Source organism: Callithrix jacchus, chromosome 1 (assembly GCF_049354715.1).
Source record: "Callithrix jacchus isolate 240 chromosome 1, calJac240_pri, whole genome shotgun sequence".
NCBI classification, from domain to species: Eukaryota; Metazoa; Chordata; class Mammalia; order Primates; family Cebidae; genus Callithrix; species Callithrix jacchus.
In genome coordinates, this window is record NC_133502.1 from 145,527,829 (window position 1) to 145,552,938 (window position 25,110).

General features: G+C 49.3%; 1 protein-coding gene and 2 long non-coding RNA genes across 22 annotated transcripts in view; 2 read left to right on the forward strand and 1 right to left on the reverse strand.

Moving 5' to 3' along the window:
• Window positions 1–7,275, forward strand: part of CCDC180 (coiled-coil domain containing 180) — a 69,231-nt gene extending 61,956 nt beyond the window's left edge. For 8 of the 20 annotated variants that reach the window (XM_035252553.3, XM_035252573.3, XM_035252596.3 and 5 more), the window contains 6 exons: window positions 571–731; window positions 1,289–1,426; window positions 1,904–2,015; window positions 4,898–5,003; window positions 5,757–5,892; window positions 7,105–7,275. In XM_035252553.3, the coding sequence (XP_035108444.3) occupies window positions 571–731; window positions 1,289–1,426; window positions 1,904–2,015; window positions 4,898–5,003; window positions 5,757–5,892; window positions 7,105–7,236 (785 nt within the window). In that variant the 3' untranslated portion in view covers window positions 7,237–7,275. Of the gene's footprint in view, window positions 1–570; window positions 732–1,181; window positions 1,427–1,740; window positions 2,016–2,804; window positions 2,944–4,897; window positions 5,004–5,756; window positions 5,893–6,469; window positions 6,669–7,104 lie in introns of those variants that run through there. The other 12 variants (XR_013535544.1, XR_013535545.1, XR_013535546.1 and 9 more) reach the window with 6 other exon arrangements.
• On the reverse strand, window positions 139–10,138 carry LOC118143140 (uncharacterized). Its single transcript, XR_004727313.3, has 3 exons — window positions 9,554–10,138; window positions 9,334–9,454; window positions 139–3,173 (listed from the first exon to the last, which is right to left on the reverse strand). It is a non-coding gene; the product is annotated as an uncharacterized LOC118143140 (long non-coding RNA).
• Window positions 9,733–24,753, forward strand: LOC144582569 (uncharacterized). The gene is made up of 5 exons (XR_013535559.1): window positions 9,733–10,209; window positions 14,045–14,113; window positions 17,904–18,122; window positions 18,856–19,127; window positions 21,784–24,753. It is a non-coding gene; the product is annotated as an uncharacterized LOC144582569 (long non-coding RNA).
• The last annotated feature ends 357 nt before the right edge of the window (window positions 24,754–25,110 follow it).

Genomic DNA, 25,110 nt, shown 5'->3' on the forward strand with positions numbered 1-25,110 from the left:
TTTAGAGACAGGGTTTCACTCTGTGGCCCAGGCTAGAGTGCCGTGCAATTATAGTTTACCACAGCCTGAAACTCCTGGGCTCAAACAATCCTCCTACTTCAGCCTCCTGAGTAGCTGGCATGTACCACTATGCCTGGCTAATGTTTAAATTTTTTTTTTTAATTTTTTATTGCATTTTAGGTTTTGGGGCACATGAGCAGAACATGCAAGACAGTTGCGTAGGTACACACATGGCAGTGTGTTTTGCTTCCTTTCTCCCCTTCACCCACATTTAAATATTTTTTTAGAGACAGGGTCTTGCTATGTTGCCAAATTGGTCTTGAACTCCTGGCCTCAAGTAATACTCCCTCCCAAAGTACTGGGCTTACAGGTGTAAGCCACTGTACCTGGCTATCATATTTTCTGTACTAGTTTGACCTCAGGACCCTTTTTTGATGGACTAGCTGTTACCACATTGAAACCAAGATTTTCTCTTTGGGAAGCTGCTTTGGGCCTTTGTTGAAGAGATGGCCTCCATAACTTGATTCTACTCTGTTCCCTCCCTTGACCTCCTACCTGCAATTCTGGCAGAATTACGAATCCAGATGAGAAGATTTGAGGAGCTGCTGCCCCAAGTGTGTTGGTTAGTGATGGAAAATTTGAAGGAGCACCACTGGAACAAGTTTTGCATCTCCATGAAGGAGATCCGAGAGCAATTGGAGGAACGCCACAAGCAGCTAGAGAAAAGAAAGGTGAGGGCCCCTGAACCAGCCCTTCCACTCCAGGACCAGGGGAACTGGGAGTTCAGAAATGGTGGCAGGTGGTGGGCAGGGCCACGTCCAAGGGAAGAAGGTAAGCTGGGCTTGGGATTTTTGGATGGGGGATGAGGGACAGGAGCCACTGGAAAAATAAGACCTGAGCCAACAGCTTTGATATAGAAGGTGTTCAATAAACTTCTTGTTGGCTATAATGGGTGTGCTGGGTTCCATGGGACTGTAGTCATTGAGATAACAATAATTGTCCAAGGTGGTCCTTGGAGCTGTGGAATATAGGTGCTGCTGATTTCACTGGACTAAAGCTCTGATTGTGCTGGGCAGATGTTCAGCCTTTTCTCTTCCAAACCCCCTGAGTCAGCTCCAACCATGCCCCCCTCTTAACCCCTCTGCCACTATTCTGCCCACCCATTGCCCCCACACATCCAGGTCAGAGGACACACGAGTCTGGCCATAATCATAATTGACAGAAGACACAGGCCAGTGACTTTTGGTGGGTCAACATCACTGCTGAATTCTGGATTGTTTGATTAAAGGACAAAAATGCCCAGAAGCTCCATCTAAATCTTGGACACCCCATACATTTCCAAGAAAAGGAGTCTCTACAGTTAAATGAAGACAAAAGGCAGGAGGAGCTGGACAACATGATTAGGATGAACAGGGAGAAGCTGCAGGTCAGTGATACCATTGATTCCCCAGTCCAGGCACGCTCCAAAAATGGCCCAATGGACAGCCACTGATGGCGCTGGGGGCAGCCCTTTTTGGTGTCTTCGCCAAAGAAGGCATGAGAGTAGGTGGTTTTTGTAGGTAAAAATGGCCATTTTGGCTGTTGTAACTTGTATCGTTTTTGACTTCTAAATTAATCAATTACAAAATTACTGATGATAAGTTTTGTTTCATGATCCATGTCTAGTTTTATTGCCTCTTCTGTGAATTGTCTGTGTGTGTCCCTTGGCCATTTCTGAATCATTTCTTCTCTTTAAACCAGACCATGTCTTGGGAGAGGCCTCCTGGCTGAGGGCCAGATGCTGGTTACTTGGACACAGCGGATATAATGGCTTGGGTCCCCAGATCTCCCTGCAGAGTCCACCCAGTCCCTCTTCAGCTGGCCTCCTCTCCCAGCAGCACTGTGCTCACCATGTTTTTTCCAGGAATGTACCAGAAAGAATGGCCAGGTTTTCATAACCAACTTGGCCGCCTTCACCGAGAAGCTCCTACTGCAGCTGGATGAGGTGGTCACCATTGACGATGTCCAAGTTGCAAGTAAGAGAGACCGTCAGCCTTGTGCGATGGCCCGGGGCATGGTGAGGGCTAGGTCACGCAGGGCTCTGCTTTCCCCTGCTCCATCACAGTGAAAACAGGTTATCCATTGAGGGAACTGATTAATTTTTGTTTTCATTAAAAATAATTTTTTGATTAAAAAGCAAATGCCAGATGGCTAGACATTTATCTATTAAAAAATGAAACCCTATTAAGTAAACATTTCCATACTTTCGGGGTTAGGGACACCTTTTCTAGGTCTGACAGGAGAGCCAGGAGCTGTAGAGGGAGCGGCTGACCCTTCTCTGTAGCCAAAACAAAAACGGAAAATTGTCAAAAGATGGAAAGACAAACCACAAACTGGAAAAGTATTCCTCTCAACCTATAGATCAGAGAAAGGGTTAATATCTCTGTGGTACAAAGAACTCTCACAGGTCAGATTTTTAAAGAGTCGAAGGACAAACACATGCACTTCAAAAGAGCTGCAGTTCCTATGGCTAGTCACTGTAAAACAAGCGAAATTTCACTGATGATGAAAAATGAAAATGTAAGCGTGATTCAGATATCATTTCTCACCAATAGCCTGGCAAAGTTTTGACAGTTGGTAACATTGTAAAAGAATGTCAAGAAACAGAGACTCCATAGAGACTCTTGGTAGGAGTGCACGTGGATACCACGGTGGTGGAGAACAATGTGTTAGTCCCTTTCAAAATTCTGAGTGTGTAGACATTTGGCCTAAGAGTTCTAATTCTAGGAATTTACTTGAGAGTAATATTGGACACTTTTTCAAAGGTGTATGCTCAAAAATATTCATCACATCACTGTTTGAAATAGCAAAGAATTGGAAACAACACTAACATCAATATACAGAAAATTCGATGGGCGAGGCATGGTGGCTCACACCTGCAATTCCAGCACTTGGAAGGCTGAGGTGGGTGGATCTCTTGAGCCCAGGAATTTGAGACCAGCCTGGACAAAATGGCAAAATCCCATCTCTACTAAAAATTTAAAAATTAGCTCGGTGAGGTGGTGTGCACATGTAGTTCCAGATCCAGCTCCTGGAGATGGCAGTGGGGTTGGGAGAGTGCTGAGGTGGGAGGATTGCTTAAGTCTAGGAAGCCGAGGCTGCTATAAGCCTTGATCACACCACTGCACTCTAGCCTGGTGAAAGAAAAAAAAAAGAAAAGAAAACAGATAATTGGATGATGTGTCATTGAGGTGCCAGATGTGCGGGTAGATACCAAGCAGCTGTTAAAGTAGGTCTGCATGTGCTGATGTGGAAAGACGTGAAGGAGGACTGTTGTGTGAAAAAACAAATTGACAAACAGAACATGCCTATGATCCCATCTTTTAAAACACACGTGTGATATCAACATGCATACTCACATCTGTTTAAATGAATCTGTGTGAGAGACAGAGACAAAGAGACAGATACCAAACTGCTGATGATCACCTCTGCTGGGTGAGATGGAGAGAAATCTCCCTAAAACCTTTTTTTTTCATTATGAAGTGATATTTACATTTTTAATAATGTACGTATTTTATAACTATAAAATTAAAATCATACATTAAATATCCATTTATCACTGATCTATAAAGTAATTAAAATGTATCCTTTTTATTTTTAAAGGGTTTTATTACAAAAACAATGAATGTTCATTCCAGTAAAACAAGGAATTTAATCTAAAACCAAGCAGCAAGTGAAGAACACAGTCCTTCCGCCCTGAATGCAGTGCTCCTTGCACTTGCTCTTTATCCTTCCAGACCTTTCCCTTTGGGCACAGGCTTGTGTGTCAGGGTGTCTGGGGAAGGTTGTAGGGCCTGGACACTTTTGTGACCTGATTTCCCTGCAGGTGCCTGGATGCTTTTGTGAGCTGATTTCCCAGCAGGTGAACCTTGGCTGGGCTGGCCAGTCAACACTCCTCTTCTTCAGCATTTTCAGTTGCTGCACACCATAATTTAATAAGCATTGTAACTTACTAATTTGTCCCTTTGCTATTGAACTTTGGATCATTTCCAGTTTCCCACTCCTGTCATTGTGCTGAAGAGACTGTCTGCATCCATGCATCTCTAGGGCAACAGACTCCTAGACGTGCAGTGTCTGGGTCAAAGTGTATACACATTTTTGAAGTGCTGGCCACTTTTCTGTATCAGAGGTCTCTGTCAAGGGTGAGCCTCGCTTGGGAAAGCAGGGCCTTGCAGAGATGCTAGGGTCGAGACCCTAGGAAGAACAGACAGGCAAACTGGCAGTGGAGCAGGTCACAGTCCCTTGCAAGGAACCCCTGAGCCAGGAGGACTCCCTGCACCAGGCCCTAGGAGGCCTCTGCCTGCTCTGTAACTTGACTTCTGAGCCAGGCCACAGGGCCCTGCCATGCATGGCAGAGGAGTGTACAGGTTGCCTGCTGGCTCTCTGCACGCAGAGGCCCCCAACCCCTCACCCCCTGATTTAGAAAGAACATCAGAGCATCAAAGATTGGATTATTGAGCTAGATAGTCAAGGGACAACCCTGAACATGTTTGTTCCAGGGGAGATTCTTAGTTCAGCACCCATATGAGCTAGTCTAAGCCGGAGAAGGCTCTATGAAGCATATCCTGGGACTTACGGAAACTGCTGGAATCTCAGAGCATCAGGCTTGGATTTGGAGCTGGGAACAGCACCCACACCACTGCTCAGATTCCTTCAGCTGTGACCTCCTGCCCCCACCACCACCCCGAGCTGCATGGCTGCTGCAGTCAGCTTCTCCATGGAGAGGGCTCTGCCTGCCGTAACTCCAAGTGGGGAGGAGAGGCACCATCCTGCCTCCTTTAAATGTAATGCCAGGGGTATTCCCTTGATCTCAGGCTGTTGGTGAGGCTGCAGTCAGTAGCCTTTCTCTCGCCTCTAGGAATGGAGCCCCCCAAACAGAAAATATCAATACTCATACGAAGAAAACTTGCTGGGCTCTCCCTGAAGGATGAGAGTGAGCAACCCCTGATTGAACGTGGAAGCAGGTAAGAGCCAAAAGCAGCAAGGACTACTGTAAACAGCTGTATCTGCTGGGGGTTGTACACTGTAATGGTTAGGGGCTTGGGCTCTGAACTGAGACAGACCTGGGAAAGGCACTGTGTTCTGAGCCTTAGTTTCCTCAGCTATGAAATGGGCATGGCAGTCTGCCTTGATATTATCCCGAGAAAGTTAAATGAGGTAGTACACAGAGTGCTGCAGCACATATGAACAGCTCAACAGCTACATGAGAAGGACCCATCAAAGGGTCCCATGATGGAGGGAGGCCTGGCTCAGTGGGAGACGCTTCTTGGGTCATTGCTGCCATTGTGAGCCACTCCAGCTGTCTGTCATGTGCGAAGAGAGTTGGCAATGTGCCTGTCCCCTCTGCCCCAAGAGTGTGACTCTGTAAGAAGAAGCAGAGCAGCTGTGTTCTCAGAAGTGGTCTTTAGAGCATAGTAAGAAAAGCAGATCAATGAGTTAACTGAGGCCCAGAGAGGGGAAGCAGTTTGAGCTGTGGCACTTCCCTGCCCCCACCAGAACCCAAGGCTGTGCACAGCGATTAGACTAGTGTGGGCTAATACGAAACAGAGCTTGAAGAAGCGCAGCATTAATGCTCAGTATGTTTTTTTCTTTTCATTAAGATATTTAAAGCATTACAATTTTTTCAAAGAAATGCTAAGCTTTTCCAACAGGGTTGGTAGGTAGATTGTGAATGGTGAAAACAAGCCTGTGAGATTTTCACATACATTTGTTTGTAGGAAGTGGCCAGGAATCAAACCCACTGAAGTCACCATCCAAAACAAGATTCTTCTCCGGCCAACATCATCGATATCCACCACCAAAACCACCCTGGGCCACCTGGCAGCCGTGGAAGCCCGAGATGCTGTGTACCTGGTGAGACGGGGTGGAATGAGCGTGTCCCAGGGAGCACAGCTCAGGCCAGCTGCCTTGGGAAGGGGGAGTGTCCCATCACCCGGCACCCTAACATTTGGCTGATATAGCAGGCAACACATCAGTGCACCCCAGAGCTGCAGGTCTCAACACTCAGGACAGTTGCTGTGCACAGGCATGAGGATGCAGCTGTGGGCCATCTCTTGTCCCAGTGCTAGTGTGGGTCTGAGATGTGATCCCAATGCTGCAGGAGCCCAGCTGAGGGACACCCCACCCAGACTGGGGATGAAGAAAGGCTTTCCAAAGGCACAGTAGGGTCAGAGCTAGGGAACGTTATCACCAGGCATGGAAGTGATGGCAGCAGTGGACTCAGGTGGGGACACAGCAGCAGGAGCAGTCACAGCTCCTGAGAACTTACTGGGAAGTACTTACTGGGAGCTTCTGCTCTTGACATGAGGCATCTCACTGAATCCTCCTAACAACTCCACAAGGGAAGTAAAATTATTTTACTAATTTTAGTAAAATTATTCGATGAGGACACTGAGGCTTAAAGAAACTTGTCCCCTCTATACCACTACAGAGTGGCAGAGCCAGAATTTGATCCCAGTGCCTGTCAGACCTGCTGGGGACAGCCTGATGAGGAGGCTACACCCAGATGCCACCTGAGGGACCTCTTGGCTCTGAAGATCTGTGGACCTTGGTCCTGATGCCCAGAGAGAAACCTTGTCCTGCCCAGAGACCAGCTGGCCCCCCTATTGGGAGAGCCTGAAGTACCCAGGGTCAGCCTTCCCTAGCTTCCCCTGCCTGCTGAGTTCAGTGCAGCTCTGCCTGCTGAGTTCAGTGAGGGTGGGAGGCCTGGAAGACCCAGCCTACCAAAAAACCAGGACCCCTTAGCTCCCAGGAGGCTGCAGTGTGGGACAGAGCTTAGGAAGGAGTGCTGAGCCTAGAATCAGATAGAGACAGGTCCTAGTCCCTGCTCAGCCTCCTTCTAGCTGGGTGACCCCAGGCCAGGCTCTGAACCTCAGTTTCCCTGCCTTGTAAAATGGGGGAAACAACTAGGCCTACCTGGTTTCTACCTGAGAAGTGACTTGTGGAACTCTTGCCAGTGCCTGGAATGGGTTAACAGCCACCTGCCAGCAAGTTACAGCATTGCCCTAAGGGAGAGGGTCCAGAAGCCTCTCCTCATGTGGATCCCTACTGCTACCTTCCTTCTAGAAGTATTTAGCATCATTTGAGGAGGAGCTGAAGAGGATCCACGATGACTGCGTATCTCAGATGAAGGAGGCTCAGCGCTGGAAGGACAGCTGGAAGCAGTCCATGCACACCATCCAGGCCCTGTATGTGTGACCCTCCACCCCACCACGAATAAATGCTTTCTTATGCAGACTCCCTCCCTGTCTGTCTACCTGCCTACCTACTTTTGGTCCATCCCTCCCTCCCTTCGTCCATCCCCCAGTTCTGTGCTGGGCACAGAGTAGCTTTACCAGTGAACAGGACACAGCACAGTCCTTGCCCACGTGGAGCCCACTTCCCATGAGAAAGGTAAGCATGAAAGGGGAGGTCCATGTGGTTAGGAGAGAGGGTGAGTACCAGGAATTATCAGTCACTTAAAATAGACACCAGAACTTCAAAGGACATCACCTCCAAACAGCAGGCTTGGCACTTCATCTTGAAAAATGAAATAATTAAAAGTCATGGGAAAAGGATATTTTAATTTAATAAGTATGGGTTATAATTGCAACTCTGCACTGGTTCCTAGACCCAAAAAAGAACCATCCAATGTTGATTGGTATTTGTGCCACAGTTTGTCTGAGCAAATTGCAGTATTTTGACAAAAAAAATCTTCTGGGCCTGTAATCCCAGCACTTTGGGAGGCCAAGGTGAGCAGATCACCTGAGCTCAGGGGTTCAAGACCAGCTGGGGAAACATGGTGAAACCCCATCTCTTCTAAAAATACAAAAAATGAGCCAGGCATGGTGGCACACACCTGTCATCCCAGCTACTGGGAAGGCTGAGGCATGAGAATCACTTGAACCCAGGAGATGGAGGTTGCAGTGAGCCAAGATCACGCTACTTCTCTCCAGCCTAGGCAACAGATTGAGACTCTATCTCAAATAAACAAATAAATCAATAATAAAATCCTGGAATCTAGAGACAGCCACTGTCCGTAGCATCTTTCCACATATGTGAGTTATTTTTACAAAATGGAATCGTAACATGCATTAAGTTGCATAAACCGCTTGGTGAATTTTAACTGGATAAACCCTATGCCATATCCTTAAGTATTCATTTACACCATCGGTTTTCACACTTTTCTGACTCTGACCCACTGTATAGAATAAACATGTTCTAAACACAGGATCCCCGCACACATATACACAACTTGGGGCCAACAGGTCACAGGACAGCACTTAAGCTTACTAGGAAGGCTGCTTTCTAGTATTTTCTCCCTGCTTTTTAAATCCTAGCCCAGTCCACTTAGTTCATGAAGGGGTCTTGACTGCAGTGTGGGACACTGTCATTTAAACAGCTGCAGAGGAGCCTTAGCAGCCTGAGGGCACCTCGGCCCAGAAGCTAAGCAGAGTTGTACTTGACTAAACAGCTGCACAGTGCTCCCACTGCCTGGGGAACCAGCTCACCTCCGTCAGGCAAGGGCAGCTCATGTCCCAGTCATGGGAGTGATCATTTAGCATCAGCCCATTTCACAGAGGAGGAAAGCAAGTCCCTGAAAGGTGAGGTGACCTGCCCCAGTCACAGGGCTATTCACTGATGGAGCTGGGATCCCAGTGCCAGCTGTCTGACACTCCGAGCCCACACTTAGCCCAAAGCTGCACTGAGCCCTGGGACAGTCTGCCCAGTGCATCTGGTCACTCACTGGCACCTGAGCTTGACTGTGGCCTTTTCTCCTTGGCTCTGAGGCCGTTGCTGGTTGACCCAGGCAGTGGTTCTGACTGGCAGGACTGATTGTAGCCACGGGGCAAAGTGGCAGCTCTGGGAGTACCTGGAGCCACACCTCAACTCTCCCTCTTAGTGCCTGCCCAGCTCCTGGAGTCTGGATGGCCCACCTATCACCACATACTAGGGGAGGATTCTGAACAGGAGCCACAGCTGCAGGCTTCCTGCTGCTGGCCACCAGGAAGAGTCCACCCCTGCTCTTACCCAAGTCCTGCCCCAGCCTTATCTCTCATCCTCACTGAGCTGCTCCTTGGCCTGGAACCAGGTTCCAAAGTCCTCGACTGGAAATTATCGCAGCCACCTGGGGCAGCTGCAGCTCCCTAATTACTGTGCATTCCTGGTGCCAGAGGGAAGAACAGCAGGGTGACAAGGCCAGGTGGGGCATGCTGGCAGAGCCCTGGTGCGGGTGGGGTGTGGGGCCAAGGGACAGTCTCTAGTTCTTTCTTTAAAAGGGCTCCCGCCTCCCCTCCAATCCCATCCAGTCCCTACCTGTTCGCAGAGATGGGTTCAAACAGTCCCGCCTCCAGGAAGTTGTCCTTGATTCCAGCACCTCCCTTCACCCTCCAATGGGATGGTTCCTCCTCAGCTCTGTATCAAGCCCTTCCTGAGTCTTAAGATGTAGAGGATGGGTCCAGGAAATGTCTGGTAAGTGGAGAGTCTCCGACTTCCACACCCCCAGCCTCCCGCAGTGAATGCCACAGCTGCTTACCTAACTCTTTTCCTGGAAGTTGATCAGATTCTCCTGGAAGGCAGATAGCCAAAACCCCTCAAAAAGGTCCCTGCCCCCTGACCACGTCCCGACCACATGCCTCTCACATTGTAGTACCACCGGGTTCCACCAGGGGGCAGGGCGTGCACACAAAACGGTACTTGGACTTGGGTCAGACTAAGCTCCAGAGGAGGCGGTCACGGGAGCTGAGGCTCAGGGACGTACTGGCCCAGCCCTCTCAGATGACAGAAGATGACAGACAGGGAAACTGAGGCCTTGAGCTGGAAGGGATTGTTCACCTACTCCGGTGCACCCTGACGTCACTCTCTTGCCACCGTGGACAGCGCCTGGGGAGCGTCTGACTCCAGAGCAGCCACAATCTCCAGCAGCTGGGCAGCGAAGCAGCTGGGCCGCTTCATCACGTGGGGAACGGGGGCTGGTGGCTCCGTGGAGCCTCCGTTCCTTCATTAGTACGGTGGGCGCGACGCCCGGCTCACAGGGGGCAGTGTGAGGACCGCCCGAGAGGAAGTGTGCCGAGAGCTCAGGGCTCGGTGACGGGCTCCCTTCTCCCAAGCTCAGAACTCTGGGCCCGCCCTGCCCCTCCCCAGGCTCACTTACATCCGGATAATTCATCATCAAGTGCCAAGCATCACCAGGTCAGGTGGAACGGGTCAGGGAGGGGGGCTCTGTGCCCACGGGGTGGGGGCGTTGAGCACTGGCTCTCGGGTATTCCCCTTAGGTTGATCGGATCAAACTATCTCAGCCACCTGGGGCAGCCGCAGTTCCCTAATTACCTAAGCAAAGTCCTCACACTCAGCTCGCCGACCCACCCAGGCCTCCTACTTGGAGCAGCCAAGATTTGCCTTCCCCACAGCCCCTCCCCACACCAGCCCTCTGCTTAGCAAACTTGCCAGAGTCAGCTTTGGCAATCACAAAGGAGGGGCCAGCCCTGCTCCTCCTTGCTCCTCTCCCACTCCCTGCACCAGCCCAGCTCTCCTTGGCCCTTGCTCTGGCCACTTCTGTTGGAGGCGTTTCAGGCACTGCTGGAGGACTAAGCCCCCCTCTCTCTTGATGTGAGGCCTCCACCGGGAGGGAGGGAGGAGCCCTGTCCTCTGATTCCCTGAGGCTCTCCCACCCCACCTGCATGTGGCCACTTCCTCTTCTGGGCTCTCTGGGGCTCCATCTCCAGGGTGGCCACCATGAAGGTCCCCTCCTGCCAGGGTCAAGGGCAAGGTCAGTGAGGACATTCTCCTCACCCCTTTATTCTCCTAGCCCCCTGACCCTGGGGCCCTGGACACACTCTAGTCTCTGTATTACGTGGCGATGATGCAGTTTTCCCCACATTTGAACTGGGTGATGGAGGTGCAGACAGTGGGTGACAGGGCTCCTTGGCTTTCTTGTTCTATTGTACCAGAGGGAGCCCTGGCAGTGATGGGGCAGCCCTTTCTTGAACAGCTTTTGGAGACAGGGGGACCGTCACCAGGCATAACCCACCTCAATTCAGAGTCCCAGTCCCCCACAGCCCAGGCAGGCGCCACTGGTCTGAGCTGGAGCTCAGGAAGCTGAGGATGTGGCTTGAGCCTTGTGGGAGTCCCTGAGCTTTGGTGTCTGTTCACTGAGGGCATCAGCACGTGATGACCCAGGACCCAATACTGGCAGGTGAGGGAGACTGGATTTTCACTTGGCCCTTTCTCACTAACTCCAAGCACCAGAAGGTGGCTCATGCCTGTCCCTCCTCAGGTGACATCTGCCTCCTCCTTGATCAGCCATCTAGTCTGTCTCCCCATTCGGGTGCACATCTTCTTCCCCTCACACCCCCAGGGGCAGCTTTGTTTGGGTGTCTGTCTTAGAATCCACATGAGGTGCCTAATAAGTGCTGAGGTGGGTGAGGTTTTTTGAGCACATGGGTGGGCAACCCATGCGCCTGGCTGCTGCTCAGTGAGCACCCTCCACCCACAAAGGGGTCTGGCCCTGTCCTGCCTTCCTTCACTCCTCCCATTCTGCACAGCCACTGTGTGAGGCAGGTGTTGTTATGTCCCATCTCTGCCCTCCACCTGTAGACAGTGAAGGCCTGGAGGTTAAGAATCTCATCCAGGCCACACGGTTGGTAAGAGGTGGTGCTGGGATTGGCCCATATCATCTGACTGAGGTCCCAGAGGGAAGGCTGCCCCCACCCTGCCTCAAGAGCCCAGCACTCATCGCATCCATCAGAGTCAATTGCTCTGCCACCAGCATGGAGGGAACCCACCAAGAGGTTGGGCACTTCCTCACCAGGCCAGTTCTGTGTGGTCCCAGGCTAGGAGCAGGAGGGCCCTGGGACTGACTAGCTTGGGCTGTCACTGCAGCAGACTCCTTCCATGGAGTGCCCTCAAGGTACTCTTCTGGCCAGGTGCCCAAGATGGAAGAGAACGTGTTTGAGGGTAGTGGGGGGTGGGGGCAGCAGAGTCAGAGCCTAGCCTTTCCTTCCACATTACTCTCCCGGTGCACCCTTGTTTGGATGCGGGCCCCTGTGCCTGTCCTGCCTGTCCAGAGATGGCTCCACCCACTGTGGCTGTGCTGGCAGAGACAGACCTGGTCTTCAGGCAGGGCAGGCACAGAATCTGCATGGGCCGGGTCTTGCCAATGACTCTTGCTCTGACGGGCTACCTGCCCGGGATGCTCAGGGTTGAGGGTTGAGGTAGAAGTGTGCGTGGGTTGCTCACTGCAGGTCCTCTTCTGGGTCCCCTGGAGGTTGGGTCTGGAGGGGTGGATGTGGAAGGAGGTGGGCAGGGCTGGGATGGGACTGTGGTGGGGATGGCTCTGAGCCCCAGCCTCCCCTCCGCTTCCCAGGGGACTTGGATCCCATCCGTAACTCTCACTGACTGATTTCCTCCTGCAGAGGAAGCCCCCAGACCTCAGCCCTCTCATGAGAACCCTAAGACGTATGAGACTCAGGGTTCTGCCAGCCTTTCCAGCCACAGACTCCCTTATGCCCCCAACTGTTCTGGGGAAGCAGGAGCCCCTCCTTCTGGAGCTGAAGTCCACTTAGGTTCACCATCCCTGTGAGAACATAGCAGAATGCATGTGTATCCAGAGGAGGCGAGGAGGACATCATAGTGTCAACATACTGTGGACATGGCCTGCTCATGATATCTAGTGTACCAGCGACTCCCCAGCCAGAATTCAGACAATCCCCAGGGAGTGCTTTCTGCAGGCAGAAAAGTATCTGGACACAGTAGGTGCTCAATGTACATTTGTTGAAAGAATGAACCACAACCAGAATCTTCCCAGATATCTAAATTAGCGTAGGGCCCCTCCACCAGCCCCCAGGGATCCCTGTTTTGGATGTCCCAAGTACAGAGACCAGCTATGCGGAAACTCAAACCCTCTTCACAAATGGGAAAACAAGTTTGCTTTCCATATGCTTTCCCAAATGTAGGAATGCCACGAGTGAGGCAGAGAGCTACTTCATGTTCAAAAAATAAATAACCACAGTTCATCTGGCAGCCCCTCCCACAGAGCCAGGCACCAGGTCCGCACCTGCCATGGCTCACCCCATTTAGTCCCTACAAGAACCCTGTGAGGTTCACCCTCTTACCACCTTTCTTCTCAGAGGAGCAAACTGAGGCTCAGAGAGGTGCAGCAATATTTCCAAAACACACAGCTAGCTGGTACAGAGTCCCTACTGTGCCGTGGAAGGGATGGGCTCCCACCTATTGAACACCTGGTCCAGGAACTGTGGGATGGAGGCAAACACTCAGTAGGTACACAGGAAGGTGGTGCTGGGGGGAGGTGTCTGCCCTGGAAGCCTGGTACAGGGATGCTACCATATGCTCCTGAATGCCTACTTGGAGATCTTGCCCAGGTACAGGGTTAACTTATTTTCATACTGAGTGGGACGAGGAGGGACACAGAGTCAGAGGCAACACCAAAAACCACCAGGAGAATCGTGGGCTAGAGCTCAGACCAGGAAGCCCCAACTCCTCAGGGATTTGTACATGAAGAGGGCCATGAATGCCCACAGCAAGAGAGGTTAGCACTCCCCTATTAAGAGCCTGTTTGCTCTAGTGAGTCCTCAAAAAGCATCCCCATTGTTGAGATCAGAAAATACAGGCTTAGAGATGTCAAATGGCTGTTCAAGGTCACACAGAGCAGAACTAAGAATTGCCCAAAGCTAGGGCTGCATCACCTTCCCCCTAAGCTACCTGAAGCTTGGTCTGCTTCTGACATGGAGGGAGAGGATCTGGGGGAACCTCATTTCCCACCTCACTGCCCCCACCAAGTTGAGAGACAGTTTACAGTGGGGACCCGCTGCTGTGGGGTGTATGTTTGTCCTCTCTAAAACTCATGTTGAAAAGTAGTTGCCATTGTGACCATATTGGGAGATGGGACCTTTAAGAGGTGTTGAGGTCATGAGGGCTCTGCCATCACGGGTGGATAAATGTCAGTATCGTGGAGGTGGGTCTGCCCCCTCTTGCTCTGTCTCACCCTCTCTTTGCCCTTCTGCCATAGGATGATGCAGCAAGAAGGCCCTCGCCAGATGCCAGCACCTTGGCTGCGGACTTCCCAGCTTCCAGAACTGTGAGAAATACATTTCTGTTCATTATAAATTACCCAGTCAATGGTGTTTTGTTGCAGCAGCACAAAATGGACTACAACACCCACCCTAGGAGAGTCCTTTAGACTTCAAAGCAAGGCACTTAATTTTCTTTCTTTTACAATAAAGTCAGTTTTGAGAAACTGAGCTATGAGGATCTCAGATCCAACAGAGGGGCAAAGGCCTGGAGGTTCCAGGGTGGGAGAAGGGCTGTCACAGCACGAAGGATATAAGCAGACAACTCAGGAAAGAGAAAACCAAATGGTTGTTAAACGACTGACAGGTAGCTCAAGCCGGTAAGTGGGAAATTAAAAAGCAGAGGAAGCATACAATGGCATTTGCCACATGGACACCGGAATTAGCAGAAAGGTGAAGGAATGACATCCCCCAGTGTTAGGGTGGATGCAGGGAAGCAGCCACCATTGGAGACTTCCGTGGCAACACAACTGCCACTGCCTCTTTGGAAAGTAATTTGGCTGAAGCTATGAAGATTTTGCACATGCACATCCTTCTACCAAGCACTCCCATGCTGGGAGGGAATAAGTACGTGGTGTAAGCCAGATTATGTCTCCCAAAGTTCATATGTTAAGGTGCTAACCCCCAGGACCTCAGAATGTGAGTGTATTTGCAGACAGTCTTCATTAAGGAGGTCATTAAGCTTGAGTTCATTGAGGTGGACTCTAATCCAGTCTGACTGATGTCCTCAGAAGAAAAGGGGATTAGGACACAAAGAGGCACAGAGGAGGGAGGCGGAGGTTGCAATGAGCCAAACAAAGACAATGTCCACACAGAGACAGATGGCGGCCATCTACAAGCCACGGAGAGAGGCCTCAGAAGAAACCACCACAACCTGCACCTTGATCTCTGAATTCTAGCCTCCAGCATTGTGAGAAAACCAATTTCTATTGTTTAAGCCACACAATCTGGGAACTGTTATGGCAGCCCTAGCAAACCAGTGCTCTCTAATAGGACACACATAAGGTGTTCCCTGAAGCTCTGCTGAAATGGCAGCAGAATGCAGTCACATCCAGGTTCACCAGCAGTGGAAGGCTGAATTGCTGTGGCAAAAGAGTCCCCCTTATCGAATATGATGAAGGCAGGTGAGGCCAAGGCTCTGGGCCTGGTGGGCTAAGAGGCTAAGATGATGTGTTCTAGGCCATGACAAATTGCAGAGACACGTAGAGAACAGCTGACCCAACCCTTCTCCACTCCCCATTTTTGTGTATAAACCACCCTATTAAGCCTGATGATTTCTAAGGCTTGGAGCTTGTCTGGAAGGACGGAGGAGCTGATTCTTACATGAGATATCTGGGGCAGGTGGTTAAAAAAAACAAAAACAGTAGCAACATGCAAAAATACTCACAGCCTAGTCTGATATGAAAACAATGGAAAAGTGTTTTCTCTGATACTCCTACAAGTATGCGAAGTATCTTTCCACCTTCCCAACTTGCAGGTGAGGGAGGAGTGAGAGCCCAGATTTCTGAGGGGTAGAACTGTGGGCCAATCCAGTGGGAAGGCCCTGCTAGAGAGACCCCAGGAGTCCTTGTATACAAAACCAGGTTTTGGACCCGTGCTGGTCATCTCGTGGTACTGGCAGTGGAGACACCCCCCATCCCACCCCCATGCCCACTCTCACCCCAGACCAGTGCTGGCCATTGTTGATGGCATGGTGCACTTACCCCTGGTCCAGGAAGACAGAGGAGTTGAACCCATCAACCAGCTGCTCATTAATCTCCCACATGGAGCTCTGCAAAGATGGTGCCTGGCAGCCAGCATCAGACATCAGGACCCTACCTGGCCATCACTGCAGTGGGACACCCACATTAGAAATTCCACTCCCCAGATAAGGCACAGGAGAGCAACTGCATAGACTTTCAGCCAGAGAGGAAATGAGCTGAAGTCTCAGGGGCACAGGATAACATCTGGGGAAACGTGCTTCACCAAGCACTCACCTTCCATCTTGCCAGACCCACCGGGGTTTCAACACCCAACAACCTACTCCAGCCCGGGAAGGGTCCACCACTCATCCCTTGCCTTCCCGCCACTGTCTCGCTCCACAAACACAGTGATGGGGAAAGGTGGGGGGCTGCCCAGGTGGGATCACAGTTGTGGCCTGGCCTGGATGGGCCTGCCCTGGACTTCTCCGTGTTATCTTTGGGTACTTCCTGCCAAATGGCCGGAGGTGCCAGAGGTAAGGGCTGAACCAAAAAGTCTGCAGCAATGGAAAAGGCTCTCGTGCCGGGCTTTCCTGGGGTCAGAGCCTCAGAAAGTTGGGATATAACAGGAGAACATCTTATTCTCTTTAGTGGCTCCCATGGAGTGAGCCGGACGGGGGGAGCTCCCTCTAGAATGTGGGAGCTAGTTATCAAAGTGTTGAGTTCTGTTGGGGCCTACCACCAAGGAGGTTAGGTCACTTCTTCAAGGTTCCATTACCTTGACCCCTTCCTTCAAAGACTTCCCCAAAGGTCTCTCTGAGCTACTGACTGCTCACCCTCCTCCCCATGTCATCTCCTTACCTGTTCATTTTGCCAGCACCATTGCTCTGGGAAAACCCAAATGCAGCTAGGGCCCTAGTTTTGAGGAGACACAGCTGGGTTCCAACTCTTCTTTTTCTGACCAGTTCTGTGCCCTGGAAAACTCACTGTATGTCTCAGAGCCTCTCCAGTCTCCCAACCTGCACAGGGCGAATCATCCCAGCATCTGGTTCCCAGAGGCATCATCAGGCATATATGAGATAATTCTCATAACACTCACAGTTTGGTGTCACAAGTAACAAATGCACAAACTTAAGAGAAGGAAGAATTATAAGGATGGATGGGAGGCCGGGTACGGTGGCTCATGACTGTAATCCTAGTACTTTGGGAGGCCAAGGTGGGCGGATCACCTGAGCTCAGGAGTTCAAGACCAGCCTGGCCATCATGGTGAAACTCCATCTTAAAAAAAAAAAAAGGATGGATGGGATGCAGTATGAACTCACAACCAAAGACATGCCCGGTTCCACCAGTGTAATATTGGAAAAGTTACTTCCACTCTGGGCCTCATTTCTCATTCTGCACCATGAGGGGGTTAATATAAAATGAAGCTCATATATGGTCATCCTGTGGCATAAAACCTTCCAATGGCTTCCCATTACATTTACAATCAGAGCCGGGTGTCTCATCCCAGCCCATGTGGTAGGCTGCATGCATGCACAGCAGCTTGCAATGAACCTCACTGCTGGGATTCATTCCCTTGTGTAACCGTGAAGTGGTTAGTGACTCCCTTCGGACTCAGAGAATACAGCAAAGTGATGGGCTGCCTTTCCTGTTTGAGTCAGCTAGGGCTGATGTAAGAAAGTGCCACAAACAGAGTGGCTCACCAATAACAGAAATGTATTCCTTACAGTCCTGGAGTCTGGAAGTGTGAAGTAAGGGTATCGGCATGGTTCAGTTTTGCCGAGGTCCCTCTCCAGGGCAGCAGACTGCCAGCTTCCTGTCGTGTCCTCAGATGCTTGAAAAAAGGTGAGGGGTCCCTTTGAAAAGGGCACTAATCCCATTCATGAGGGCTCCACCCTTAGGAGCTAATTATCTCACAAAGGCTCCACCTTCTAATATTATCACATTGGGAGTCTGGCTATCAACACATGACTTTTGGGAGACATAAACATTCAATCCATTGCAACTTCCAATACTGAATTACGAAAAAATGCCAGTTCCCTCATATTTGCTGTCTCCTGTGTTTCTCCCTCCCTTTCCCTCTCCTCTGTCCCTTCTCCTCTCACTGCCTCTGTCACAGCCCTCCAACTGAGAAAGCAAGCTTTCATGTTAGGAGCTACCCAACATAGAGACCCACATGGCAAAGAGCTGGGAAACACCCAGGCTGACAGACAGAAAGGAACGCCGGCTCAGTCCAGACTGGTTCTGCCAATACCCACGTGAGTGAGCTTGGGGGCAGCTCCTCCCACAGTCCAGCCTCTGTGAGAGACCTGAGAGACCTCCAGGCAGAGGCACCCAGGTAAGCTGTGCTCAGGTTCCTAATCCACAGATTGTGAGAGATTAAATATTTGTACTTCCACATTGCTAATGTTGTGAGAAGATTGGGTAACTCACCTAGTCTACCAGGCCCCAGGATCTAGCCCTGCCATCATTCCCCTCCTCTCCCATTCTCTCCTTAGGGGCTCCCCCAAGCCACAGTGGCTTTTTTTTTTTTTTTTTTTGAGATGGAGTCTCACTCTGTCACCCAGGCTGGAGTACAGTGGCGCAATCTCAGCTCACTGCAACCTCCGCCTCCCAAGTTTAAGCAGTTCTTCTGCCTCAGCCTCCCAAGTAGCTGGGATTACAGGTGTGCACCACTACGTCTGGCTAATTTTTGTATTTTTAGTAGAGATGGGGTTTCACATGTTGGCTAGGTTGGTCTCAGACTCCTGACCTCAGGTGATCCGCCTGCCTTGGCCTCTCAAAGTGCTGGGATTACAGGTGTAGCTACCCCTCCTGGCCCACACACTGATTCTTTCTAATCTCCTCTGCCAAACTCACCACTGCCTGGGAATCTCTGCTTTGGTGGTGCCTTCTCCCTGACACATTGTTCCCAGACGTGTGCAGGGCTGGCTTCCTCTGGTTCTTCTGGTCACAGCATAAATGTAAGCCCCCTCTGCCCCGACCCAGTGACTTCCCAGCCCCACCCCTCAGTGCCCTACTTCATTTTCTCTACAGCACTTGCTCTTTTCTTTCACATGCCTCCCCTCCAGACTGTGAGCTCCTGGAGGGCAGGGACCACTCGGCTGATCTCAGCAAAGCACGTTGGGCCCACCAGGGCACCTGCACAGGGTGAATGCTCAGGCATGGTTGTTGAATGAATAAATGGGAGGATCGCAGACCTTCCACCTCCCCACCTTCTGACCAGCTAAGACCGTGGAGATGATCAATAAAAATAAGAGGTGCGAGTTAGGCCTGAGGCAGGAGGCTGGACAGCATGACCTCCGCGTGACTCATCCCTGGTTCCAGTTGCTGGCAAAGCAAGGTGGGTACCACCGTGGACACAGGAGGCTAACAGCCCCCTGGTGGCCAGCCCTAGCACTGCAGCCCCAGGCTGGAGCACCTTGACTTGTCACACACTCTGGCTGGGTGACCTCAAGGCAGTGGTTGTTCAGGGTTCTCCAAGGGGCAAAGGGGCAAAGGAGCAGGTCCGCAGGCTCCAAGGACAGTGTGAGAAACCTCAGAAGCTTCCCTTGAACCCTCTTTGCCTCCACTTCTTTTGGTGTCAGGCATCCTTACTTTGGCCAGGGCAATGCTTCCCTCTACTTTCAAATGCAGACTCTAGAATCCAGCAAGGACCAGCCTCACCCCTGGACCAAAGACTAAGTGTCCAGTGCTCTGGCACCCTCTGCCTATAGCAAGCCCTCATCACCCAAGCCCCAAACCTCTCCTCTCTGTCCAATGAGTGGAGAGCATTTTCCCAGGGTCTCAGAGCACAGTGGGCACTGATGGATAACCCACATCAACAGACACTTTCTGAATATGTAGAACCCTTGGGGTCATCTGCCCAAGTACCCTAATTAATACAAGAGGAAACAGAGGCTTTCTCTCCCATAGCCTCTGTGTGCATTAGCAGAGAGGGCTCATCCTGCTTCCGGGTGCTCAGTACAGTGGCCTGAGAAGCCTGGCACTGTCCTCTCAAGGCTGTTCTGGGCCATTAGGGAGCCCTATGTCTGCCCTGCTCATGCCTTGGGTTCCTGGGCATGTTGCTAGGAGGCTGATGCCACTGACCCATAACAGAGCTGCCTCCAACCTCTTTCTGCCTTCCTTCTGGGAGAAGGGTGAGCACTGGCCTAGGAAGCTGGAGCCCTCCCTTACCCTCTAGCCTCTGCATCTTCTGTGGCCTAAGCCAGGCCCTGTCTCTTTCTGGGAGAAAGCTGAGCACTGGCCTAGGAAGCTGGAGCCCTCCCTTACCCTCTAGCCTCTGCATCTTCTGTGGCCTAAGCCAGGCCCTGTCTCTTTCTGGGATTCACTTTCCCAAATGCACAATGAGGGGTTGGCTGTGAAACTGCCAAAGTGTGCTTAACAAGGATGCAGTGTCAAGTTCCATCAACAGGATGGGATGTCAGGGTGGCTCAGGTGCATATGGTGCAGAAGCCTCACTAACTCAGGCAGATGCTGGGGGACACCATATATAACAGCCAGACCTAGTGTCCATGGCCAGGCATGCTCAAGGGGCCCTGTGTCTGGACAAAGAAGAGAACATGCTGGTGAGTTCTTGCTATACTGTGTCCACAAGTGCAGTACACAAGAAATCCCCAGGCAATACAAGTGTAGCCTCCTACACTTGCAGAGGCCTGGGTCACATCTTCACCACTGGAGCCAGGAAGTGGTGTCAGTCTCACTTAAGCGCTAAGAGTGAGGGCAGAGAGGGGTAGTTCCTCAAGAAAAAAAGGAGGTGCTGTCTCTAATAGAAGAGGAGTTGGATGTCAGACAGATAAAAGCACTCGAGCTCAGAATCATACATGTAGACCCCATATCTACCTCTGCCACTAGGCTCATGGGGATATATATGTCTCAGAGAAGGGAGGTGTCTTGTCCAAGGTCACACAGTGAGCAATGGCAAAACACTCATACTTTGGTTAACAGTCGATATGGCTACATATACTAGAATCAGCAAAATAATCGTGACATGTATTAGTCAGGGTTCTCTACAGGGACAGAACCAGTTATTAAGCACTAACTTACATGATCACAAGGTCCCACAATAGGCTGTCTGCAAACTGAGAAGCAAGGAGAAGTCAGTCTGAATTCTAAAACTGAAGAACTAGGAGTCTGATGTTTGAGGGCAGGAAGCATCCAGCACAGGAGAAAGATGCAGGCTGGAAGGCTAGGCCAGTCTCTCTTTCCACATTTTTCTGCCTGCTTTATATTCTAGCTGTGCTGGCAGCTGATTAGATGGTGCCCACCCAGATTGAAGGTGAGCCTGCCTTTCCCAGCCCACTGACTCAAATGTTAATCTCCTTTAGCAACACCCTCACAGACACACCTAGGATCAATACTTGACATCCTTCAATCCAATCAAGTTGACACTCAGTATTAACCATCATGTGACACAAGCAAGAGACATATTTATTTCTTTCTCATGTAAAATAACTCGGAGGCAGGTTGTCCATACTGACCTTGGACTGACCACCATGGTTCATGAATCACCTGTCTTTCTGTTCTAGCATCTTGTATGTGCTTTCCATCCTCAATGTGGTCTCATGGTCCAATGTGGCTGCTGGAGCTCCAGCCTCGACTGGCCACCATGTTTGCATTTCAGACAGCAGGTAAGGCAGGGCAACCTCCCCAACCCCCCGCCCTGCTGCAAGCTATGTCAGTTCCATCTGAGTAGTCTCCCCAAAGTCCCATACCACACTGTGGTCACATCTCATGGGCCTGAACTTAGTCTGGTCATTCTTAGGGGCAAGAGAGGTTGGCAACTTTAGTCTTTTAGTGTAGTGAATTGCTGCCCTAAATAAAACTGCGTATCTGTACATAAGAATAAGGGGAGAATGAAAACCGTGGAAACTAACAGTGCTCTCTCTCTCTACAGTAAGTGCCAAGATAGAGAGGAAGGGATGGGGTTGTTTTCAGATGAATCGGGCATTTGTTTACCTATCACAGCCGCTCTTTTCTCACTGTTTATTCATTCACAGAGAGAGAAAAAGCTTGGTTCCAAACCAGGATATATGAATGGGACCCCTGCTTTTAATTCCCAAGCAGAATGACTGGAGACACTGTGTTGGCTTTCATCTGCCTGTACCTTGTAAGTAAATCTGAGAACATCCTTTCCTATTTCATAAATGGGGCAGGGAGGGGCTGAGAGCTGTGAAACCTTTAAGGCAAGCAGCATGTCCCTACAAAGCTGGGTTAAAATTGAAAGTCTGTAAATGTAAAAAGTACAATGCATTCACCCCAAGGACACTTTGACCCTCATAGTAAATATTACCAGTAAAATGAATCCACCCAAAATAAAACTTAGTGCATTCAGCCTGCTCTAACAAAATACCATAAACTAGATGGCATGTAAATGACTGAAATTTATTTCTCACAGCTCTGGGAGCTGGGATGTCCTAGCTCAAAGTCCCAGATTTGGTATCTGGTGAGGGCCAACTCCCTGGTTCACAGACAGCTGTCTTCTTGCTGTGTCCTCAGATGGCAAGGCAGAGAGGGAGCTCTCTGTGGCTTGTTTTGTAAGGGCACTCATGCCATTCATGAGGGCTCCACCCTTACAACCTTATCACCTCCCAAAGGTCCACCCTCCAAATACCATCATACTGGGGGACAGGTTTCAAAACAGGAATTTGGGGGGACACAAACATTCAGTCTACAGCAAAAACGGATCATGGTTAAAACTTCACATGGTAAAATTTATCATTCACTGAAAATTAATGTACCAAAAGTATATTTAACATTTTGATATACCAATTTGACTTGGTAGGAATAATACCTAAAGAAAGCTGACAATAGCAGAATCTACAGTCAGTAAATTATTATGTGGACCCCCCCAGAAATCAAGTCATTTACATAAAAAATTGATCTTAATAAAAATAACTTCAAGCCAGGCCTGGTGGCACTCATCTGTAATCCCAACACTTTAGGAGGCCGAGGTGAGAGGATTGCTTGATGTCGGGAGTTTAAGACCAGCCTGAGCATATAATGAGACCTTGTCTCTACAAAAAAAAAAAAAAAAATCCACTGCAGCATCCTAAATTTCTAACAGCCTAGTTTGAATTCATACCAACTTAGCTTCAAAAGCATACAAAAATTCTGCTCCTATACAGTTCATTCCCTCCTACTTTTATGTTGTTGGCAATCCTCCCACCTCAGCCTCCTGAGTAGCTGGGAATACAGGCCTGTGTCACTCTGCCTAGTTATTTTTTTAAATTAATTAATTAATTAATTAATTTTACATGTTGGGTCTCTCTGCGTTGCACAGGCTGGTCTTTTTTTTTTTTTCAGATGGAGTTTCGCTCTTGTTACCCAGGCTGGAGTGCAATGGTGCGATCTCAGCTCACCGCAACCTCCACCTCCTGGGTTCAGGCAATTCTCCTGCCTCAGCCTCCTGAGTAGCTGGGATTACAGGCACATGCCACCATGCCCAGCTAATTTTTTGTATTCTTAGTAGAGATGGGGTTTCACCATGTTGACCAGGATGGTCTCGATCTCTTGACCTCATGATCCACCTGCCTCGGCCTCCCAAAGTGCTGGGATTACAGGCTTGAGCCACTGCGCCCGGCCCAGGCTGGTCTTGAATTCTTGGCTTCAAGTAGTTGCTCAACCTTGGCTTCCCAAAGTGCTGGGATTACAGGCATGAGCCACTGTCCCTGGCCATAAATTACACATTTTAATATATGCCCATTAAAAGATCTATAATTACTTTTCATGCATTTGTCTTTTGAGCCACATAAGAAATGAAGAGTTACAAGCCAAAAATGCAGTAATACTGCTTTTACATTAATCTATGCAGTTATCTTTACTAGAGATCTTTATTTTTTTCTATGGCTTCAATTTGCTCTCTAGTGTCCTCTCATTTCAACCCCCCAAGGACTCCCTTTAGCATTTCTTGTGAGGTCAGGTCTACTGGTAATGAACTTCCTCAGATTTTATCTGTGAATGTCTTAATTTATCCTTCATTTTTGAAAGGATCTTTCTAGTTTTGCCAGAGAGAGAATTCTTCCTTGAGTTTTTTCTTTCAGCACTTTTTTATTCCACTGCCTGCTGGTCTCCACAGCTTCTGATGAGAAAGCAGTTCTTAATCTTATCGATAAGTCCTTATGTGTGATTAATAATTTCTCTTTTCAAGATTCTGTCTTTGTCTTTGACTTTTGACACTTCAATTATAATATGTCTTGGGGTGAAGCTCTTTGAGTTTATCCTAGGAGTTTGTTGAGTTTATCCTTAGCAGGGGGGAGGTTGTTCAGTTTCTTGGATCTGTAGATTCATTTCTTTCATCAAATTTGGGACATTTTTAGTCATTATTTCTTCAAATGTTCTTTCTTTCCCCACTCTCTCTACTCTTTCTGAAACTCTCATATTGTAAATTTGATTCACTTGATTGTGTTCCACAGGGCCCTTAGCCTCTGTTCACTTTTACTTATTCTTTCATCTTTCTGTTCCCCAGACTGGATAATTTCACTTCCCTGTCTTCAAGTTCATAGACACTTTCTCCACTTGCTCAAATCTGCTGTTGAATGCCTCTAGTAAATTTTTCATTTCGTTATTATAGTTTTCACCTCCAGAATTTCAGTTCGGTTCTTTTTAATTTCTATTTATTTATTAATATTCTTTCTTTATTCATATATAAGTCTACTGATTCCTTTTAGTTTTTTGTTTATGGTTTTCTTTATCTCATTAAACATATTTAAGGCAGTTGACTTAATCCCATTGACTAATAATTCCAATGTCTAGTCTTCCTTAGAAATGATTTCTGTAAACTTTTTTTTCTGTGAATGGGCCATGTTTTTCTCTTTCTTTAGAAGTTTTGTAATTGTTTGTTGAGAGCTAGAGATTTTAAATACCATGTTGCAGTAACTGGAAATCTAATTCTTCACTGCCTCAGAGATTTCTGAAAATTTATGAGGGCTGGGCCACCTATTTATGACTTTTTAAAACTATTTTTACAAGATATATATTGTTGTGTGTGGTCATTAAAGTTTCTGTTCCATCATTTCTGTAATCAACCAGTGACCTGACAAAGATTTCCTTAAATGTCTGGCTCCCAAAAGAGGCAGGGGTGGGAATATGAGTATTGTCTCTTTAAATCCCCTGGAAGCTGCTTCAGCCCATGGAGGTTAAAACAATGGCTGTCAGCCTCTGTGCTGGCCCCTCAACAATCAAAAGCAGAAATAACACTCAGAACACAAAACCTAATATTTGAAGGACAAAGTTCTTGTTGCTTACCCTTGCTCCAGCAAGTAACACCAGGAATGTGGGCTGCCACTCCTAAGGCTGCACATGCACACACACACACACGCACACAC